At 38.3% G+C, this 22,093-nt stretch overlaps 1 protein-coding gene across 2 annotated transcripts in view; it reads right to left on the reverse strand.

Moving 5' to 3' along the window:
* Trpm1 (transient receptor potential cation channel subfamily M member 1) overlaps positions 1-22,093 on the reverse strand; it is a 144,687-nt gene that overhangs the window by 63,035 nt on the left and 59,559 nt on the right. Inside the window, exons 3-10 of one of the 2 annotated variants that reach the window (XM_015493157.2) lie at positions 18,644-18,839; positions 17,145-17,358; positions 15,980-16,104; positions 14,835-15,006; positions 11,579-11,753; positions 11,014-11,137; positions 10,146-10,218; positions 9,198-9,298 (exon numbers count right to left, since the gene is read on the reverse strand). In XM_015493157.2, the coding sequence (XP_015348643.2) occupies positions 9,198-9,298; positions 10,146-10,218; positions 11,014-11,137; positions 11,579-11,753; positions 14,835-15,006; positions 15,980-16,104; positions 17,145-17,358; positions 18,644-18,839 (1,180 nt within the window). Of the gene's footprint in view, positions 1-8,870; positions 9,299-10,145; positions 10,219-11,013; positions 11,138-11,578; positions 11,754-14,834; positions 15,007-15,979; positions 16,105-17,144; positions 17,359-18,643; positions 18,840-22,093 lie in introns of those variants that run through there. The other variant, XM_048790397.1, reaches the window with a different exon arrangement.

The following is a 22,093-nucleotide window of genomic DNA, read 5'->3' on the forward strand; positions in this document are numbered from 1 at the left end:
GGTGGAGGATGGGAAAGGCAGTGGAGCACAACAGACACTAGTATGGCAATATGTAAATCAATGGATGTGTAACTGATGTGATTCTGCAATCTGTGTATGGGGTGAAGGTGGGAGTTCATAACCCACTTGAATCAAAGTGTGGAATATGATATGTCAAGAAATTTGTAATGTTTTGAACAACCCACAATAAAAAATTAAAAATAAAAAAAAATTGTAAACACATACTTTTTAATATAAACACACAAAAAAATGCTTAATATCAGTAAATATTAGGGAAATTCAAATTTAAATCACCTCACACCCATTAGGAGGACTATTTTAAAAAACAAACAAACAAAAAACAACAATAATTGGCAAGAAACCCTTGTGCACTGTGGTGAAAAAATAAAGTGGTACAGTTGCTATGAAAAAGAATGTTCCTCAAAAATTTCAACATAGAAGCTTGACATGATGGCACATGCCTATAATCCCCAGCTACCAGAGAAGCTGAGGCAGGAGGATTACAATCCCAGCCTGGGCAACTCAGCAAAACTTTGTCTCAAAACAACAATTCAAAAAGGCCTGGGTACTGTAGCTCAGTAGTAGAGCATTTGCCTAGCTTGTGTGGAGCCCTGGGTTCTAACTCCAGTACGGGGGTGGAGGGAGAAAAAAAAAATTAAACATAGAATGGCCATATGACCCATCAATTCTGCTTTTGGGTATGTACTCAAAAAAAAAATGAAAGCACGTACTCAAAGACATATTTATACACCCATGTTCATAGCTGAATTATTCACAATAGCCATAATATAGAAGTAACACAACTGTCCAACAAAGTAGAGTGTGGTATATATGCAAAGTACAACATTTTTCAGTCTTAAAACAGAAGGAAATTCTGACACACACTACAACATGGATGAACCCTGAGAACACTATGCCAAGTGAAATAAACCAGTTACAAAAAAACAAATTACTGTGTGAATTTTCACTTATCCAGATAGAGTATTAAAGTTCACAACAGAAAGTAGAATGTTTGTTGCCAGGAAATGAGGGTGATAACAAGGAGTTATTTTTAATAGGTATTGCAAGATGAAAAGTTTCTAGAGTTGGATGTTGGGGATGGCTGCATAGCAATATAAATTTACTTAATACTACAGAACCGTCACTTAAAAATAGCTAATATGGTACATTTTATCAGGTGTATTTTATTATGACAAAAAAATTGGAAAAAGGAAACAAAAATAACATCAATAGAAGGAAACAAAGAGGAAAGACTAAAAGGAAAAGCAAAAGTTTCCAGCCACCATATTGTGAAGACATTCAAGGAACCTTGCAGAGAGTTTACATGGGGAGAAACTGAGGCTTCTATCCAACAGCCAACGTCAATGTGCCAGCCATTGCGATCTGCACTGGAAGTGAGTCCTCCAGCCCCAGTCAAGCCTTCAGATGACTGCTGCCCCAGCCTACAGCTGGACTCCAATCTCATGAGAGCCCCTGAACCACAATTACCCAGCTAAGTCACTCCCAAATTCCTGACCCTCAGAAACAATAAATGTTTATTGTTTAAAAAGGAAAAGCCCTGAAGTGAATCTCCAAGCCCGGAGATCTCAGCTTTCGGGCCTGGATCTTATTTGCAGGACTCTGCAGTGCACAGATGCTAGCCAGCTTGTAGCCTACCCTGAGTTATTGTTTTATCATTCTGCATTCTAGCCACCCTGGCCTTTTTCCTTCTTTCTTATTTTCTTGAAAATGCCTGGGGCTTTTCCTTGTCCTAGCCTTTTCTCATGCCCTTCCCTCTGCATGGAAGGTGCCCACCCCTCACTTCCAACATTTATTCACCTGTCGGTTCTCAGTGTTCATTCATTTTTTCCCCCATAGAGCCCATCCCTGGTGCCTCAATACAAAGTAGCCCCCTTCCAACACCAGATTTGCTCTTGTGCAGTGTTATGCTTTGGATGTGAGGTGCCTCAATACAAAGTAGCCCCCTTCCAACACCCAAAAGCTCATGTGTAAGACAATGTAAGAAGGTTTGAAGGAGAAATGATTGGGCTACAGCCTTAACATAATCAGTGAATTAATCCCTGATGGGATTAACTGAATGGGAACTGGAGGCAGATGGGGTTCGGCTGGAGGAAGTAGTTCATTGGAGGTGTGGCTGTAGAGTATATATATATATATATATATATATATATATATATATATATATATATATATTCTATTTGGAGAGTGGAATCTTTCTCTGTTTTCTGATCATCCATGTGAGCTACTTCCCTCTGACACATTCTTCTGCCCTGATGTTCTGTCTCACCTTGAGCCCCGAGGAATGAAGCCAACTGTTTATGAATGGAGACCTCTGAAATTGTGAGCTTTCAAATAAACTTTTCCTCCTCTACAATTGTTCTGGTCTGCTCCTTTAGTCACAGCAGTGAAAAAGCTGACTAAAAATGCAGCATGCATTTTCAATGTCAACACTCGCTACAATTTGTAATCCAGTATTTATTTGATTACCTGTTTCACATTTTCCTCCCTCTTCTTGCCCATTCCCCACCCTCAAGTCAGTCCCAAGATCCTGTAGAGAGTTCAATAAGGGCTGTAGCAGGTCAGTTTTATTCACCCTTGAGTCTGCAGCATCTGGAACAAAGACCTGACACACAAGAAGTAGTCAACCAACATTTGCTAAACAAATGAATGAGTGAAAACGCGGAATTTTTTTAACACAAGTTTGATTTGCCTCAAGAAGATGAAAGAAGAGATTGGTTCCACCATTTGCTGCTGCTGAGCAAATGAGAATCATCAGAATCCCTTTTCTCTGTGGCTTCTAACTTTGCTATTGAGGAGAGTGAAAAGACGGAAAAGATGTGGTCAGGCATTGGAAGAGAGTTCCCTGGTACTCAGGTAAGTTCACCTTCTCTGACTTCATGGGTCATGTCCAGGATTTTAAAAGCACTGTTGTAACCTTAAAGGAGTAGCTTTGAGTCTGGGCCAGCAGAGCTTTGAGTTCTGAGGAGGGGTTTCAGGGGCTTCTAGGAGGAAGGTGGCTTATAAAATGAACTGAGCTTGTTTCTCATCTGTTTTATATGTTGAGACTGAGTACTAGGTATCACTTTTAGAAATGGCTCTTCCAACAAAAATAACTTGTAAGTGAAGCTTCTAGAGGAATCTCAAAGAATAAGAGGGATAGACTGGAAAGAGGGACAGGCTGCTTAAGTCATTTCTTTAGTCCTGAGGAAAGTAAGAAGGAAGATATAATTAGAATTTTAAATATCTTGACAGGCTATCATGATGGACTGAATCTAGCAAGCTTAAATACAACATCACTATCTGATCCAAGAACAGCTAACTCCAGGATGAAGGACATGTGGATTAGTAGGTGGTATACATGAGAAAATTCTTTGGATTTTCTGCAGATAAAACTTAAATTGTGTGAAAAGATGGTATGTTTCTATATTTCCCAAAGTGTAGAGACAGCACAAGGCAGGTGACCGTCCTCAGGGCTGCAGGTGAGATTGCACCTAACATAGAGTGTTAAATTGTGAATGCCATACTTTAAAAAGAATGTGAGATGGCATAAACCACATCCAGAGAGAGGAATTACTCCTTTACAACCTCAAATATGGGTTGAACAATCACTTGCTAGAGATATTGTCTATAATATTTTTTTTCTTATTTTTTAATGTTCATGGAATCTTTGTGATGTCTCCTCTTTCATTTCTGATATTACTAATTTGAGTCTTTTCTCTTTTTTTTCTTAATTAGCCTGGATAGAAATTTATTAATTTCACTGATCTTTTAATAAAACTATATTTTTATTTTGTTGATTTCCTCAATTGGTTTTCTATTTTCAATGTTGTTGATTTCTACTCAAATTTTTGTTATTTATTTTCTTCTGCTTGCTTTGCATTTAATTTACTCTTCTTCCAATTTCTATAGGTGGAAACTTTCTTCTTTTCTGATATGTAAGTGCTAGATATTTCCCTCAAACCACTGCTTTTTCTGCATCTTGCAAACTTTGATAAGTTGCACTTACATTTTAATTTAATTCAAAATATTTAAAAATTTCTCTTTGGAATTCTTTGATGTGTGTACTATTTAAAAGTCTCTTGAGCAAACATACGGAAAAAAATCACTTAACTTCTTGGGTCTCATCCCCCCAAATATAAAATGAAGACATTTAGAGCTGCTTCAGAATTGGGAGGGTGAATCCAGTAATGTTCAAATACATGGGATAAAACTCAGGGTATGACTCAAACATCATCAGTAGATATTATCAATAATTATGAAATATAGAATCTCTTATCTTAGTTTTTATAATTACCTAATATCTTTTATATTAGTTTTTATAATTTGAGTTCACAGTTCTATCAGGGCAGGCCTCATGTCCACAACTGGAAATAATTCTTGTCCTGAAAAGTCAGAAGACATTTCTTCATGTTCCCCAAACCTCAGAGAGGGTGACTAAAAAGACTCAGATAGTTTTTGTCTTTAAAGTGTCCAGCAGTCATGATGTTTCCAGACCTCCCTCTTTTTTGCTCAGACCAAATGTAACTTTTTTCCTTCAATAATTGTTAACCCAATTTTTTTTTATGATTCAATATAAATACATAAAAATCTTTATTATTTGTATTTATCAAACATCTCTCTCTCTTTGTTGCTATGTTTAAAATCGTGTTTTAACAAAGGGCTTTATTGGGGCACCTTTCATTTTATTTTTATTTATTTACCAGTGACAAATGACATATGTATGGCATACATGTGATGTTTTCATAGATGTACACACTGTAGAATGATTAGATCAAGCTAATTAATGTACCTCTTACTTCACATACTTATTATACTTTAGTGATGAAAAATTTTAAATCTACTTTCTCAGCAATTTTCAAATATACTATATATTATTATTAATTATAGACACCATGCTGTACAATAGATCTCCAGAACTGATTTCTCCATCTAACTGAAACTGTATACTGTTTGGCCAGGATCTCTCTATCCCTCACACTCTCACCCCTAGTAACCACCATTATACTCTCAGTAAGCTTTTATTTTTGCATTAAATAATAGAAGATATGAAATGAAGAAATTTGACTAGTAAAATGCAACAAATCAGACCAGGACTGGTTTGTTGTGTTGGAATTCTTAAGTCCTTCCTACAACAAACTCTCTGTTATATTAAGAGTACACATCATTCCTAGATGAGGAATTCCATTTCAATCCCCTCAGGGATGAGAAAAGCCCTGTTAGCAAAATAGGTTCCCCTACTAACTCAGCAATCCCATCCCCCATTCTGAATAGGTAACCAAGGGTCTACAACACTTAAGAAAGTCAATAACACAACAGAAAGGGGGGGAAATGAACAAATGGAGCTACTGACTAATGATAAGACAGAAATCATTCAGGGGAAAAAAGTGAACTTTTAAAATCCAATTTGTATCCCCAGATATGCATCTATGAGATGGAGATTTCTTGGGTATTTTAAATACAATTGCCTAAAATTTGAAAAATTGATATAAAAGTTAAATAAAAAACTGAGTAGTTTTCAAAAAACACATAGAAATATGATAGAGATGGAAATGAAAAAATGAAAGATCAGTCCAGGAGGAAGGCACCACTAAATGTTTATCTAACAAGAATTTTAGATGAAAAAAGAGAGAGGAAATGAAGGGAAAAAACTCAAAGAAGCATTAGAAGAAAACTTCACAGAACTGACTTGGGTCTTTAGTAAAAACGGGACTTTGACAGTCAAACAAAATGAATGCATACATGATTGGAGATGTGAGTGCTTGAATTTGTATTCTCTAGACACTTCCATTTACATTTGTTTGAAATGCAAGACATATCCTTGTGAAATTTCAAAGCACCAAGAATTAAAGAGCAAGTTTTCAAGTATATCTGAGAGAAACCAATGGTTCATCTATAATCAAATGAGAATCGTAAGATAATCATCAGTCTTGAGTGTGGCAGACTTTTTCAGACATGTAAAGACACAGAAAAATACTCTTTCCGTATCTATGAAAAAACTACTTGATGATTTATTCTAGAAAAATGAAAAGAAAAAATCTGAAGGGGAGAAAGATATGGAGTCTTGAAAAGAATAGACAAGTGAAGGGATATCTGAAGCCAACAGTGGTGCAATAGACTTCAAGAGCATCCAGGACAGCTGGGTTTGAAATCATAGGATTTGAAAGATTCTCTAAGAAATGAACAGTAATGATGAAAACAATAGAAAAGTCTTAATGATGTGAAGGCAAATTAAGAAGATAAAAAGAGAATTAATTAGAAATGCAAAGAAAAACTAGAACTGCCTTTCCTTATCTTTGAGTTCAAGTTTACTATGAGGTTCAGTAGTGAACAATCTTTCAGCAATCAGGACAATGTAAAATCTGTTGGTGTCTCCATTTTTAGAGGCCAAGTATGAAAGCTCCATGATGACTTCAGAGCAAGATATTGACAGAACTTTTAATAATGATTAAAGAATGGTTTGTAAACATTATTGGCCACATAAACAGCAAGGCTGATTGCATTAGGAAGGCTGATGGTATAAGGAGAAATATAAAGTTGATTTCCTCATTTTACAAAATGAGAGTCTGAAATTGATGAAACAAGTGGAGGGTGTCATGTATTCTTTACTTTTATAAAGGTGACCAGTGAAACAATTAAACAGGTAACCGTCAAATCCAGGAGGAGCAGGGAGAGGTGGAAGCAGTGCAAGAGAGTCTCGTCCTTCTATTTCCAAACGAAGAATTGGCGGATATGTCTATATGTGTAATTAATCAAGAAACAATGATAAAACGTATTTTGTCGTTGTACACAAGCAACTGCCAGGAAACAATAGAGTCAGTTAAATTATTTGGGAGGTGGGGCAGGGAAGCTTCTGTTTGTGGTTGTATGCTCATTTTCATTATTTGATTTTAAAACCATATTTATATATTAACTGAAAAATAGAAAGTGAAGAATACCAAGTCTTATTAAAGTAGCATTAGAAAGATGGCTGGAAAACATTTAACACTAATAATATTGAGCGGGGAAAAAAGTTATAAAACAAACACAGTATTGTGGATTTTCTAGTTCTATGGTGGGGGCATGAACGATTGCTTGTCTGAGTTTTAGATACTTTCTTCAGATTACTTGTTGCCTTTGTCTCGAGAGGATCAGATGCAGGCAGTCAAGTTAGGCCAGGCAGGTCCATTTTTCTAGAGTAAGTCACCAAGTGCTCCGACTGATCCCTGGTTAGCTCTTTCTATAATTTGGAAAACATAGTTCTTCCTCTCTCTCTCTGTAGATGACCTGGAAAGCTGCCTGAAAAAATAATAAAGTGGGGCTGGGGATGTGGCTCAAGCGGTAGTGCGCTCTCCTGGCATGTGCGGGGTGCTGGGTTCGATCCTCAGCACCACATACAAATAAAATAAAGATGTGTTTCCACCGAAAAAACTAAAAAATAAATATTAAAAAATATCTCTCTCTCAAAAAATAATAATAATAAATCAAAGATACTGGATGGGGGGACATTCCTCCTAAACAGAAATTCTCAAGATATTCTTGAGTATCAAGCCCTTCCTTTGCAATTCATTCTGGAATCTTCTAGGTTCTCTGCCACAGCATTCTGTCTCATAGCCATTCATGAAATAATTCATTTTGCTTTGAATTCCTTTACCAAGAGTTGAGAAACCAAAATATTAGAAAGAAATTAAAGTGTTTAAGGTATCATACCATTTTTCTTAATTTAGGTAATTCAATAAGCAACATGCACAAACACCCCTTTTCCCAACACCTTATTTCTTTAACAGACTTATTCATAAATTGTTCATACCCGTTTGATTAAAAAATTGTTGTAAAAAGTGAAGTGCATTTGTACAGCAAAATTCTAGGCATGTTTTGAGAAATATGATTTTTAAAAAGCCTGACATGAATCCTCTAAATACCCTACCCTCATGTATAAGCAGGAGAGTCCTTTGCAAACCAAAATTCACTCTGAAACCAAATCTGAAGAACAGATCAAAGAAGCTGCTTTGACTAAAGAAATAAGAGGCCCAGAACTGCTTATAACACATGGCCATTATTTACACACATACACACACACACATCCCACCTGTATGTATACATACACAAAATCAATATATATGTATGTTTATATGTATGCATTTATTTATTTAAAATCAGCTTTTCTTTTAGTTGTAGTAATACCTTTATTTTATTTGTTTATTTTTATGTAGTGCTGGGGATTGATCCCAGTGCCTTACACATGCTAGGCAAGTGCTCTATCACTGATCTACAACCCCAGCCCCTGTATGCATTTATATACATATATACATACATTCATATATATGTATCCCCACTTTTAACACTCACAGCCAAACACAAAATATCCCCCAACCATGTACACCCACCCCCACACACAGCTTGTCCCATATCACATCATACACACTTATTGTACTTTCCAACTACCCCACACTCTGTCTCTCCTCACTATACATCTCCACAATCATAAACAAACAAAATATCCCCCAACCACACACACACTATACCATCCATACCCCATATATTACTCATTAATATGTCATAATATCACATAGACACCCCCTTATTCACATGACATATCCACAACTTATCTCACACACAGACATTCCTTCACATATTACATATCATCCATGCTAAACCCCCACCCCCATACTTTACACACACATACACAGACATCACACACTAAACTGCATATGCATCACACCACACATCACACCTTCACACAGCCCACACATATGTGGCATACAATAATTAAACCACACCACAAACACTAAAAATGCTACACAGAAAGACCACATACACAACTCACACACATAGTTCTCTAGGCCTCCAGGGTTTCATGGAACATAATTGAAAAATCAATGCCATGGTTGGAAGTATTGTATTTAATTTTAATGAGCTATTCTCTCTCTTCCTTTTTTCCTTTTTAAAAGGGTAAAGACCCACTTTGACCAACAATGATAAAAGATTTTTTGGTTAGTTTCCTCAAAGAAGATCAGTTTGAATCTGAAATTAGTGCTCATAGCTCTTAATTCATTTTTGTTCTTTGAAGTTAAATAGCATCTAATAATCTTAGTGATCACCCATCAGATCATTAGAAACCCCAGATTATTTCCTGAGATCCATGTCACAAAGGGGAACGTACTAATATCGTCTTTACAAAGTCACAATAAATGATAAGGATTGAAAACACTTAGTTTCACCGGCCAATGGGGCCCAAAGACAAAGATCTGACTTCGTGCTATGTCAACACGGTTCCAAGCCAGTGCCAAGCTCAGCTGATCTGGAGCCGATGCATTGGTTCCTGGAAAGGCAAGAAGTAAGAGTGATTTTTCACTCCATGACTGGGATCACCTGGGTTAGGCAGGTGCTGGGCAGTGAGCAGATGCGCCCTTTGGAACTAATTGCTGCCTTTGCTTTCACTCCTGATTACTACTAAGGCCCAGGCTAAGCACTCCACATTCTCCAAGAGCTTCCTGGGAAGAAGGTGGAGCCAATTTCTTCCCAAGTCAGCTCTGTATCATCTCCATGGAGGAACAGAGGAAGAATCTAGTAACTCAAGAGATCATCAGCAAAAGGGCAGGGACTTTGGGATTGCCCAGATATCTGCCAGGCCAGGCCAAGGGGCAACACCCCTCTCAAGAGTACCAGCCCTTTGGCCCACATGAAGACCAGTGTGGCACTGCCAGGCAGCTAGCCCACAGTGACCCCCTTCTCATGGCCCCAGTCTAGCTGAGAGGCAGGGAGGAAGTATGCATCCCAGAGTGGAAGCTGTCTCACAAGTGCCTGTTCCAAGCCTGTCATTATAGGCAGGATAGGGAAATTGAACAGAGCCCTGCAGAATGCAGTAATGCAAAGAAACCCCAGTTCATGTTTACACTGTGAATAGAAGCCCTCAATGGACCAGTTACGAATGGAAATGGTTTTGACTTCATCCCACCATGGTCCATGGGCACCTACAGACCCCTGCTCTTCAGAAACCCATTTGGAGTCTTATTCTAGTGTGGTTTTGTGCTGAGATTACTCCAGACAGCATGGCTGGCTCAGCGTTCTGAAACCAACAGACACAATCCCCAGTTAGAGAAGAGAGAGATGGCCCCAGGGCAGCCTGGCATCGAAAGGACAAGAATCATCATTTCCTGAGAGCTCACCTTTGAGCAGCGCAGTTAAAATTGCCATCTCCACGTCCTGCTGACCCTCAGAACCCATTCTAAACACAGTGACCTGCAAATAAGTGCATTGTGAAGAAAGTTAAAGTGAGAGAGAGAGTTGAAAACAAGAGTCAGGGTAGAGGTGCTTTTTTTAAAAAAAAAAAAAAAAACAACCACAGAGACTGATGTGTGATGAGATGATTCAGAGAACTGAACAATTCCAAATCAAGTCTTTTTGATTTCCAGGAGTTACAACTTCGCTCTTACTGACTGTGAATGCTTGCCTGGATTCTGATTTTATCATTTATGTGATCTGCTCCAACCCTTGAGAAGGGGAAGCCCATTCAGGGTTTACACTCCAATATCCAAATAGCCACCTGAGATGATAAAAGAATATCTAATCTAATAGGACATATTTATAGGAAATTTTTAAATTAAAAAATTTAAAGATGTCTTCTTATTTGCACAAGGAGTACTCATTTCCTATGAACACAGGAAGTAAGAAGTGGGAAACAATTATGACATTTGGAAAGTGAAATGATTTCAACTTTGTAAGCACATCTAAGGGTGTTATATGCTGCTCTCCCCCAAGTCTTTAAATCTGATTCAGATTTTGAAACACTAAGCTGTGTGATGTCACCTCATATTTGCTAACATCTGAAAGCACCTGGGACCCGCCGCTGTGTGAGCTTGTTCTGCTTCCATCACTTGGACACAACCATCAATTTAGTGTGGATTTGTAAACTGCCTCTTGGAAGAGGCTGAACTAAAATATGAACAACTCCATCAAGCACACATGGGCAGAATTAGAAAAGGAAACATAATTCTCTCTGTGGAGATTGTTTGGAAATAAATTCAAGACACTTACGAGTTCTTTCTTCTTCATGCACTCCATTATAATTGCAAACAGCTGATGTGATTGTGTCTTACTGTAATTAAATGTTTTCTGAATGGTAACTAGAAGCTGATCCCTGAGGGACTCATTTATTATCCTGTTCAAAGGAAATGCAAAAGAGAACAAAACAAAGCAAGTTCAACTCATTTTTAATCAATCAGACATCTCTATATTCATCTGGTAATTTTTATTTGAAACTATTGGAGGAGGGTATCTGCATAGAAGACCAAAAAAAAAAAAAAAAAGTCACCGTGGTCAAAAAATGCATTCACACTTGTCTCAAATTCCAGCCTTGTTGTAAACCTTATAAGGAAAATGAAGTTGGAAAGGAGAGTATTCTTCCAGAGAGAGAATTCTGTCAGAAACAAGATGCTCCTGACAGCTCCCTCGCATGCTGACCTTAGGAATGGGAGAGGAGATTTAGCAAATCTTCCTCAGTTAAGCATTTTTGGAATGTCTAAGCAGATCACTTCAGATGTTCTCTTTGGCCTAACAAGGCATTAAGAACCCACCCTTCATCACACATCAGAAATCCTACCCTCCTTCTTCACAGTACTTGTGTGCAAAGGACAAAATATCCGAGGCTCGTCCACTGCCATCACAGACCACCACGGGGACTGGAGGGTCTTCTCGGAGGTATTCCAAGACAATGGAAACCACGTTAGGGCCCCCTTCCACCACGAGGCCCACGACCGGCACACCCTGCCCCAGTCCTGCAACACAAACCACATTCACTGTTCGGACCAACGTTTAGCACCTTTTACAGTCTCATTTTAATTCCTGAAACATGGTGAAGAGTACAAACTTTGCAACTTGACAGATGCTCCAAGTGGCATTAGTATTTACCCTGAGGTGGAAAGGAATTCAGGAATATCGTGATTGTTTTCATTTTTGCATTCAAACCTTGTATTATGGTCTCACTGGAAAACCCAGAAACTCAAAAATCCTAAACTTTCTGACTCCCCTGTGGTTGAACTCCATGTATAACTCACCTGGCATACAGGTGAGCCCTGAGAAGCACTGGACTATGCTCTGCCCTCTCTGTCCTGCCCTAGGGGTCTGAAATTCCCACCTGACTGGCTTTCCCTTAAAGAATGAAGCAGTGAAAGGAGAGTCTAGGCCAGAAACAGGAGAGCTCACTTCAGTCCCTGGTCTTTCCCAAATTAGTCTTAAGTAAAAAATAAAAAGTTGGGGATATAGCTCAGTGGTTAAACACCCCTGGGTTCAATCCCCAGTACAAACCAAAACCAAAACAAAACAAAAACACCCTTGGGCCAATTACCAAACCACCATGAGACTTAGATGACCATTTGTAAAAGGTGAATAATTACTAAGACCCCCTTCTCTCTTGAAGGAGCAAGAGATCCAAAATGGAAGAAAATCTTTGGCTATCAAAGTATATTGCAAACTTTAAGTGGCATGTAAATATGGTATGTTGCTGTTATTGTTTCTGCCTTCAGTGCTTACAATATGGCAGTACAGGCTGAGCAACCCTAATCTGAAAATCTGAAAGCCCATATGGAGAATGTTTCAACTTTCAGATTTTGGAATTTTGGATGAGGTATGCTCACCTAGTACAGTCTCTGCAAGTATTCCCAAATCTGAAAACTCTGAAATCTGAAACAATTCAGGTCCAGAGAATTTCAGATTAGGGATAATCAACCCATAAATGATCTTAGAAACAAACACACTGACTACTATTAGCTCATTGATTAAAGGATTATTCCCTGAGTATTCCCTCTCCCTTAAAAAAAAAAAACTATTATCTGATAATAGGACTCTCTAAGAACACAATAGTTGCATGCTAATAACTTGTAAAACCAGCAGAATGGGCTCTAGGAAGCAGGAAGTGACAGGGAATTCTAGGAAGCTGGAATTCTGAGTGAGTGGATAGTAAGAGTGACAAATATGCCTTTTCCACAATGTTCAAAGAACTGACCAGGACTAATTATAGAGTTGTCCCTCAGTGGTTCCAGGACTTGCCCCTTGTGAATACCAAAATCTGAGGCTACTCAAGTCCTTTATATAAGATGTTATACTATCGTATCAAAATTACACAATTCTCCCATACACTTTAAATCATTGTTAGTTGACTTATAATACCTAATACAATGCAAATACTATGTAAATAATTATTATCCTGTATTGGTTAGGGAATAATGATAAGGGAAAAAAAGGCTGTACATGTGCAGTAAAGATGCAGTTTTTACTCCTGAATATTTCCCATCTGTAGTAGTTCAAATCCCTGGAGGCAGGGCCCAGGGATATGCAGGGCTGGCTGTACTCTGAGACTATTTCACCAGATGTCTGTTAATGATGTGAATTAATTGATTAACATTAGCAAACAACAAGTAAGAAAAGTATCCTTGATGCCACAGTTCTCAAGAGCTTCACATAAAATCTTCTAGCAAAGGTTATGAGAAGAATTGAGAGTTTCAAGTAGGTGAAGTCAGAGTTTGTGGTTTGCTTTCACAGTGCATTTCTATGTCAGGATGCTTAAATAGTTTGAGATATTTTTCTGTCTTGTACAGGAATAATTACAGTTAGGTTCATTTCAGCAAATAAGCAATGAAAGTCTGTTTTATACCAAGTCCTAAATAAGAGATACTGGAAAATGGATTGAGATGGCATGAACTCTGCCCTTGAGATTTCCAACCCAAGTTAGGAAATACGGTGGCCAAATCACCTTCTTTTCTAGAAAAATAATAGAACTGGTTCTTCTTGGCTTAGGCTGGACTTCCTGAAGCTGCATGCTGTGGGAGGTGACGACTGAGCACCCCTTTGTTGTCCCTGCCCCACTCAAAGCCCTAGGCAAAGGATGACAAAGGGAAGCCCACAAGTCACATGACCAAGTGAAGTTGGCCAATGCGAAAACTTTCAGGTCCAGAAAAATTAAAAATGTTAAGAACAAAAACCAATTCAACCAATTTATCCATCAAGATCTGTTGCTCAGAAACCTACAAGTTTTTGTAGTAGGTCATCCCCATTCTAACTACTTGAGCAGTATCACAATCCTTTAAATTATGCTCTACAAAGATCATTTAACAGGCCTAGATTGCCTTGCACAAAAACCTCACCAGTTATGGTAAAAACAGAATATTCTTCAGGATCCTTTAGCAATTGTTTGACAGTAAGGATTGTTAGAAAAGGGGCATGTCCAAAAAGAGTACACCAGTTATTTTAATTCTAACCAGTTCTTATTGTTTCTTCTGGTTGGATTCATTTCTTTTATCTCTAGTTTGAGCTCCAATGTCTCCCAGCAGTGGCTATTCCCCCTAGGGATGTGTACCTGAACAGCAAGGATGATGAAGCAAATAGCCCCTGCAGCCCTCTCTATAGGTCTTCCCTTCTGGTCATCTTAGTCTGGGTCAGATACTCAGAGTTATAGAGATATTTAATAATGTTTAACACTTACAATTTGATGTAAGAAATCATACTAAATCTTTGAGTGAGAATTGCTTTTTTTCCTGATAAAACGTTTAAAAAATAATGACAGTAATTACAGGGGAAAAGAACCACAGGGCAACATGATGAGTGCTGCCATCACCATGACAACAACAGCAAGGTTGTTTCTTGCACCAACATGTGAACTTGGAGCAAAACATCACATGGAGCTCAGTGAATTCATGTTGGCAGGTGGCTAAGACATAAGGTCTAAATAAGTCCTTTTCTATTGATCTAGCAAGAATCAAGGTTAAAGCTTTCAATAGCCTTGGGCAATTTCCTTCTCAGCTTGGTTTTCATGATCGTGGTGTCAGTCCAATGGTGGTACTGTGGTCTTGGCTACAACTTACTTGTGTTAATCTTCTGCAGAGAGATGTGCTTTTCCAGCTGCCTCCGCAGCTTCACCTCAGCACCATATTTGCCCAGGGTGCCATTATCAGCCAGGATGAAGTGAGTGTGAGAGTTGTTGAGCACAGAGAGCTTACTCAGAGGGTTGGACATGGTCTGGTACACTCTTGTTACCTGACAAAATGCACAACATGAATCAGAGCTGTAGAACTTTAATATTAAGACTAATGGGGAAGCAAATGGAATACACGTGCTTGTAATGACTACACTTAAACCCATTCTCACTTCTCTATCCTACTTATTCAAGTTTTTTTCCAATTGCTCTATTAAGACAGCAAAAACATAATTATTTTTAGATAATGGCAATCCAACAATTGTATACCTAGCTATTTATTACAGAAAAATGAAAATTCATATTAACACAAAATCCTGAACACAAATGTATTTGGAAACTTTATTCATAATTGATCCACTGCAATGACCCAGATGACCTTCAACAGATAAATAGGCAAACCATCTGTGATAAGTCCATACCTTTGACTAGCACTCAGCAATAACAAGGAAAGAACTATTTTTTAAAGATATTTTTAGTTGTAGATGGACATGATACCTTTATTTATTTATATGTGGTGCTGAGGATTGAACCCAGTGCCTCACACATGCCAGGCAAGCGCTCTACCACTGAGCCACACCCAGCCCAGGAAGGAACTATTGATACATATGACAATCTGGAGGAATGTTATGCAGAGTGGAAAAAAAAAACCAAATATTTTCCAAAGGTTTTATACTGTATGATCCCATTTATGTAATATTCTTGAACTGATAAAATTACAGAGATGTGTGGTACATTAGTGGTTGCCAGGAGATAAGGAAGAAGTGGAGGTGGGAAGGAATTAGATATAGATATTAAAGGGCAACAGAAGGGATCCTTGTGTTGATGGAAATGTTCTGTACCTTGAGTGTATGTCGCTGTCCTGACTGTGATGTTGTACTATTGCTTTGCAAGATGCAAAACCTGGAGGAATGGGCAAAGGGTGGATGGGAGCTTTCTTTTTTGTTTCCTACAACTGCATGTGAATCTATAATTATTGAAAAATACAGACTTCAGTTTTTAAAAATTATCAATGTCTTCAGAGAACACACTTACATCCTTTCCAACCAGGTCTTCCTTATTCTCCACCATGCCCCATGGAGCAATTCCTATAGCACAGACCCGGCCTCTGGACTTGGAGGAATGATCTTTCAAGGCATCCCCCACATGGTTGATGACACCTGTGAGCAGCCATGAGTCACATTTTAGTCACTTCTACTTCCCCTCACATCACACCACCAGTCATGAACTTCAGAGACAACTTCTATGAACCCCTACATTCCCTATGGAACAGGGATGAATGAGACATAGTTCTCTTTATCAGAGCTTATACTAACTGCTAGTCCTGCTTTCTCTCCTTGAAAAGGGAAAACAAAAACAAACCAAAGTAACTGGTCAGGGACTTACTGTACATGTTTCTAAAACCTAAAGATGAATGTCATTGGGGTCTTTTTTCACAGTCCTTGACTGTATTCAGCTAAAGGTGAAAACCAGACCACCTGGCATGTTCCTTAACCTTTCTATGCCTCAGTTTACTGTACCGTGAACTGGAGAAAGGGTTTTTAACAGTCTAATTGAAGATGATGCTCACCCAGGGCTCAGTTCAAGGAAATGTGCATAGTGGTTGACCCAGAGATATTACTATTGTTACTATTATTATTGTGTGGTTTGGATCTTGGATGTCCCCCAAAGACCCATGTGTTGAAGGCTTGGCCCTTGACTTGGTGCTGTTGTAAAGTGGTGGGAACTTTAAGAGGTGAGGCCTAGTGTACAATCTTTAGGCCACTGGGGATGTGCCCTTAAGGGGGATTGCAGGACTCCAGTCTATTCTTCTTCTCTTTTTTGTTGCTGGTCTTGATGTATTCCCACCATGAATTGAACCTATACACTACCACGGGACCAAAACAATGGAGCCAACTAACTGTGGACTAAAACATCTAAAACTGTAAACCAGAATAGACTTTTTCTCTTTTTTAGTTGATTGTTTCAGGCATTTGTTGTAGTGACAGAAAGCTAACAGAATTATGACATTTGCTGTTTAAACAAAATGCATCATACCAATTTTTTTAAAAATCTATGGAATAAAGACTTCACTTTTGTCACAATTAACATCAAGATGCAACATATTTTGTCTTCTGACCATTATTACTAGGAAGCTTTTGGGGGTCCACAGTGAGTTCTGGGTATGTACATTTACAGTGAAGGAAGGGCCTGCTCTTACCAGTGCTGACGCCCCCTGTGAAGATCCAGGCCCCTGTGGTCACGGCAGCCTTGATCAGACCTTTCCCAAACACCTGCTTCAGCTTGGGCTGCATCTCAAAGTTCTGGAGACCACCATGCACAGATATTAAGAGCTTGGGGAGTTCCAGCTGCCAATCTTTCACCATGAGATGAAGCAGGGAATCTGGCTTGGTGTCATAGGATACACGGATATACTGTAAAAGAGTGTGTGATGCTCAGCACCTGTTCTTGGTTTTGCTTCTCTTGTCAGAGGGGTTGCGGGGTTTTTGCTCATGTCCAGGTAGGAGTTGTCTGTCTTGTCTGTCTCTCTCTGTGTCCCAGGGACCCCTGTGTGGGTCTGTAGCTGAGTGACTAAAGGCAACTTTGGGAGGAGTTGTCAGGTTTAATGAATAAAAATACAGGATACTCAATACGGTGGTCCAAATGTTTGTCTTTCACCAACACACATATGTTGAAACTTTATCCCCAATGCAAATATTAATAGATTAACTTACAGGAGTGACTAACTCACCTCTTAAAAGCTAAAGAATAATGCCCTGAGGTCCAAGGGAGTTTGTTTACTCCTTCTTTCTTGTGAGTTTCTATGAAGCAGAGAGTGAGACTTTACTAGACACTAAATATGCTGGCACCTTCATCTTGGACTTCTTAGCTTCTAGAACTGTGAGCAATAAATTTCTGTTGTTTATAAATTACCCAGTCTAAAATATTTAGTTATAGCAACTGAACAGACTAATTCACTCAGTTAAATTTGAATTTTAGATGAATAATGAAAAATACTTTAATATTTCTACTAAATGCAATACAGCATGCAATATTTAGGACATACTTGTATTAAAAAAATAATCTGTTGCTTTTCTGAAATGTAAACTGAGTATCCTGTATTTTATCTGGCAACAGTAACCTTGGAAGAATTAATTCCAAAGCTATCTTAGCTAGAACAATGATTCAAGAAGTTGGACAAGGATATTATTGAGTGAGTGGGAAAGGAGATTGTGGTCCCACATCTGAATGTGACCACCTCTTCAAGGTGAAGGAGTTAATGATCAGAGACCTTAGTCTTTATAAGCTGCTTCTTCATGTCTTGCTAATATGTAGAGTGTCCCTATTCCAGAAGACCCTGTATTGTGGTATTTGGAATACATCTGAATTTTATTTTAGTGATGATTTCAGACTAGTGAAATAAAATGAAATTTCAAAAATGGTCTGACTGGGCACATGGAGTATTATTCCAAATTGACTGAAAGGTAACACACGCCTGGAATCTTTGAGATACTGCATGTTCTATACAATGATGTCCAGTTTCCAAGTCTCATTGCTAAAAATCCATGGACACAGATATATTCCTTGGCTTTGCAGTGAAATATCTAGGAGGAACTGAACCACACAACCCATGAAGGTATCTGTAGCTGGGAGTTGGGGGACAGGCCTCTGATGAAAGCTGTGGTTCCCATGGCATCATGTCCGAATGCCCTCCCTTACCATGGCTTTATTGAAGTATCCGCCACCCTGAAATTCAAGAATCCCATAGGAATCTGTTGGGTAGCTCTGGGTGTGTTTACTGACAGACCATTTTTCTGGCTGAGTCTCCGCCTGTTTGTTCTCCTCTTCATTTTTGCTGGGTGTTGCACTAGGCAAAGGGGGGATATGCTGGTTGATTAGTTGACCACAGCAACACCTGAAAAAAAAAAAAAGCAAAGAAAGGTCTTTTACTTTTTGTCATTTCTGGGTTTTTTTGTACTGGTGATTGAACCCCGGAGCACTCTATTACTGAATTCATTTTTATTTTTTATTTTGAGACAGGTCTTGCTCAGTGGCCCAGGGCTGGTCTCCAACTTGTTATCCTCCCAAGTCACTGGGATTACAGGAATGATCCTGCTGGGTAAAGCAGAGTCTTTCAAAAACATTTTTCTCCTTTCCTTTCTATTAGCAAAAGTAAATTAACCTGAATAGGTGAGTTGGGCCCAATCAGAGGTACTTATCCAGATAGATAATCCATGCTTATCTATTCATATACTATTCTATTTATATTGGATGACTACCCTTCCTTGCTGGACATATTTTAAATATTTTTGATGTCTTGATGACATTCATATGAGCTTAACATTCTGGACATTACTGAATATTCTGTGATATAATGCAATCATGCCCTCTGAACATAGGAACTTAGTAAAAGTTCTGACCTTCCAGAACTTAGTAAAACATTTCTCTACCCGGTAATATTGGAAGTATTCCAATAAGCACCAGTATGTCTTTTCCTGCCCTGTGCAGCTGTCCCATTGGGCAATAACCTCCTGGCTTCAGGGATCTCATTCTATAGCATCTCTCCATGACTCAGCCAGCCTTGTGTGCTCTCATGGTGTTCCCTCTTCCAGCTTTCTCCGTGCAGGATCCTTATTCTTGTGTAGCTTCCTTTCCTAGCAGCCTAGCTTAGGGTTTCCTTTGTCACTCAGTCACTTTCAGCTGCCACGTATTTATGTGAACTAGATCCACCAAAACTTGAAATGTCTGCTTGGAAGAACAGCAGAATTCCAAGCAGTAGCCTGGAGTGATGTCTTGCTGCAGATGGGACCCAGGGGTAAGTGACATGGGAAAGAAGGGAGGGGAGGTCTGCTTCTGGGATGAGGAACTTCCTGAGGGCAGTCATGCACACCAGCAAGTGGGTGGGGGAGCCAGGGACTAGGAGATCTGGGGAGACGTGGGCTTAGGACAAGAGAGGATGTTTTTATTGGACGATATGTGTGAGCATGTGCATGTGCTCTCTGTACTCATGCTGGCAGCCTTGGAATTTTCTTCCTGTCCTTCTGAATAATTCATTAGTGGCATGAGCCACCATTCCAGGTTTCCTTAGAGAAATGTCTATTCTTTCTATTCTTCCCTTTCTCCTTCCCTCCCTGTCTCTCTTTCCTCCTTTCCTTCACCTTTCTCCTTTCTTCCCTTTCTCCCTCCCCCTCACCTTTCCTCCTTTCCTCCCCACTCCTTCCCAACCTTCCCTTCTTTTTAAACTGTGTGTGTGTGTGCATGGGGGGTGGTGGAGGGGACTGGCGATTGAACCCAGGGGCACTCTACCACTGAGGCACAGCCCTATCTCTTATTTTTTGAAACAGGGCCTCATTAAGTTGCCCAGGTTAACCTTGAATTTGCAATCATCCTGTGTCAGCCTCCCGAATTGCAAGGATTACAGGCATGTATCACCACTCCCAGCAAAATAAAGCTTTATTGATGTATAATTCATATACCACACAATTTGCTCACTTAAAGTGTATGATTTAATGGATTTTAGTATTAACAGATATATGCAATCACCACCACAGTCAATTTTAGAACATTTTCAGCACCTCAGAAATTGTACATTTTGAAAATCACCATTCCACTTGAACATCTACCTTCTATCCCCAACTACATGTGAACTTCCCTCCCACAGACAACATTAACCACAAATCTACTTTCGGTCTTTTTACATTAAATACATCTATCTCTGCAGATTTCTACATATTTCATATAAGTAGAGTCATGTAAGATGAAGTTTTTGTGGAGAGAGGTCTTCTTTCATTTAGCATGCTTTCAAGATTCATCTGTGTTGAAGCACATGTCAGTACTATTCCCTTTTGTGGTTGAATAATATTCCAATATATAGATGGATAAACTTTTTATTGTACTTTGAGGGACATTTGAGTTGTTCTAACTTTTTGGCTACCATGAATAATGCTGCTATGAACATTTATATACAGGTTTTTGTGGGAACACATACTTTTACTTCTACTGGGAGTGGAAATACTGGATCATATGGTTACATTATGTTTAATCATTTGAAGAGCCACGACACAGGTTAAAAGGACTGCACCACTGTGCATCTTCACTAGCAGTGTATGAGGCTTCTGATTTCTGCATACCCTCTCCGGCACTGTTGATTATTTGACATTTTTATTCTATCCATCTTACCAGGTGTTCAGTAGGAGTTCATTGTTGTTTTGATTTGCATTTCCTTCATGAATAATGATGTTAAGCATCTCATATGTTTTTTGGTTATCTGAATATCTTTCTTAGAGAAATGTCTATTCAGAGTCTTTGCCATTCAACTTGAACGTTCCACTTGAACATTTTCAAGTTCCACTTAAAAAACTTGGATTATTTACCTATTTTATCACTGAATTGTAAAAATTCTTTGTATGTCCTGGATATAAATCCCTTATGTAAGTGTGCACACGCACATGTGATATATATATTCATATATATATTTGAAATATTCATATATATATCAAAGTCATATATATTTGATATATTTATATATATATCAAAATTTATATATTATATTATATATATATATATATATATATATATATATTGTTTCCACTATCTGGGTTCTGTACAATTATGTGTGAACTTTACACTCGGATTGTTAGTTTCTACAAAGAAATTAATTGAGATTCTAACAGGAATTGAGTTAAATCTACATATCATTTAGACAGTATTGCCACTTTAACAATGATACATCTTCCAATCTGTGATTTTTTTTGTTTCCACAATTAGTTAAGTCTCTATTAATTTCTTTAAATAATGTTTTGTACTTTTTGTATCAGTATAGTATTGGCCTCATGGAACTTGTTGGAAAATATACCCTTCTCTTTTATTTCTGAAAGAGTTTGTGAAGAATTGATCTTAACTCTTCCTACAATGGTTTTTAAAATTCAGCAGAGAAGTCACCAGAACCTGTACTTTATTGATTACTAGTCAACTACCAGCAGGGAGTTTTGGTTGTTGTTGTTTATTACTAATCCTCTATCTCTATCTATTATAAGTCTAATCAGATTGTGTATTTCTTCTTGTGTTAGTTTTGGTCTTTTTAAGAATTTGTGCATTTCATGAAAATTATCCAATTCATTGGTGTACAAATCATAATATTCCATGTGCTCATTTTTGTTTATATAAAAT

Source organism: Marmota marmota, unplaced genomic scaffold (genome assembly GCF_001458135.2).
Source record: "Marmota marmota marmota unplaced genomic scaffold, marMar, whole genome shotgun sequence".
NCBI classification, from domain to species: Eukaryota; Metazoa; Chordata; class Mammalia; order Rodentia; family Sciuridae; genus Marmota; species Marmota marmota.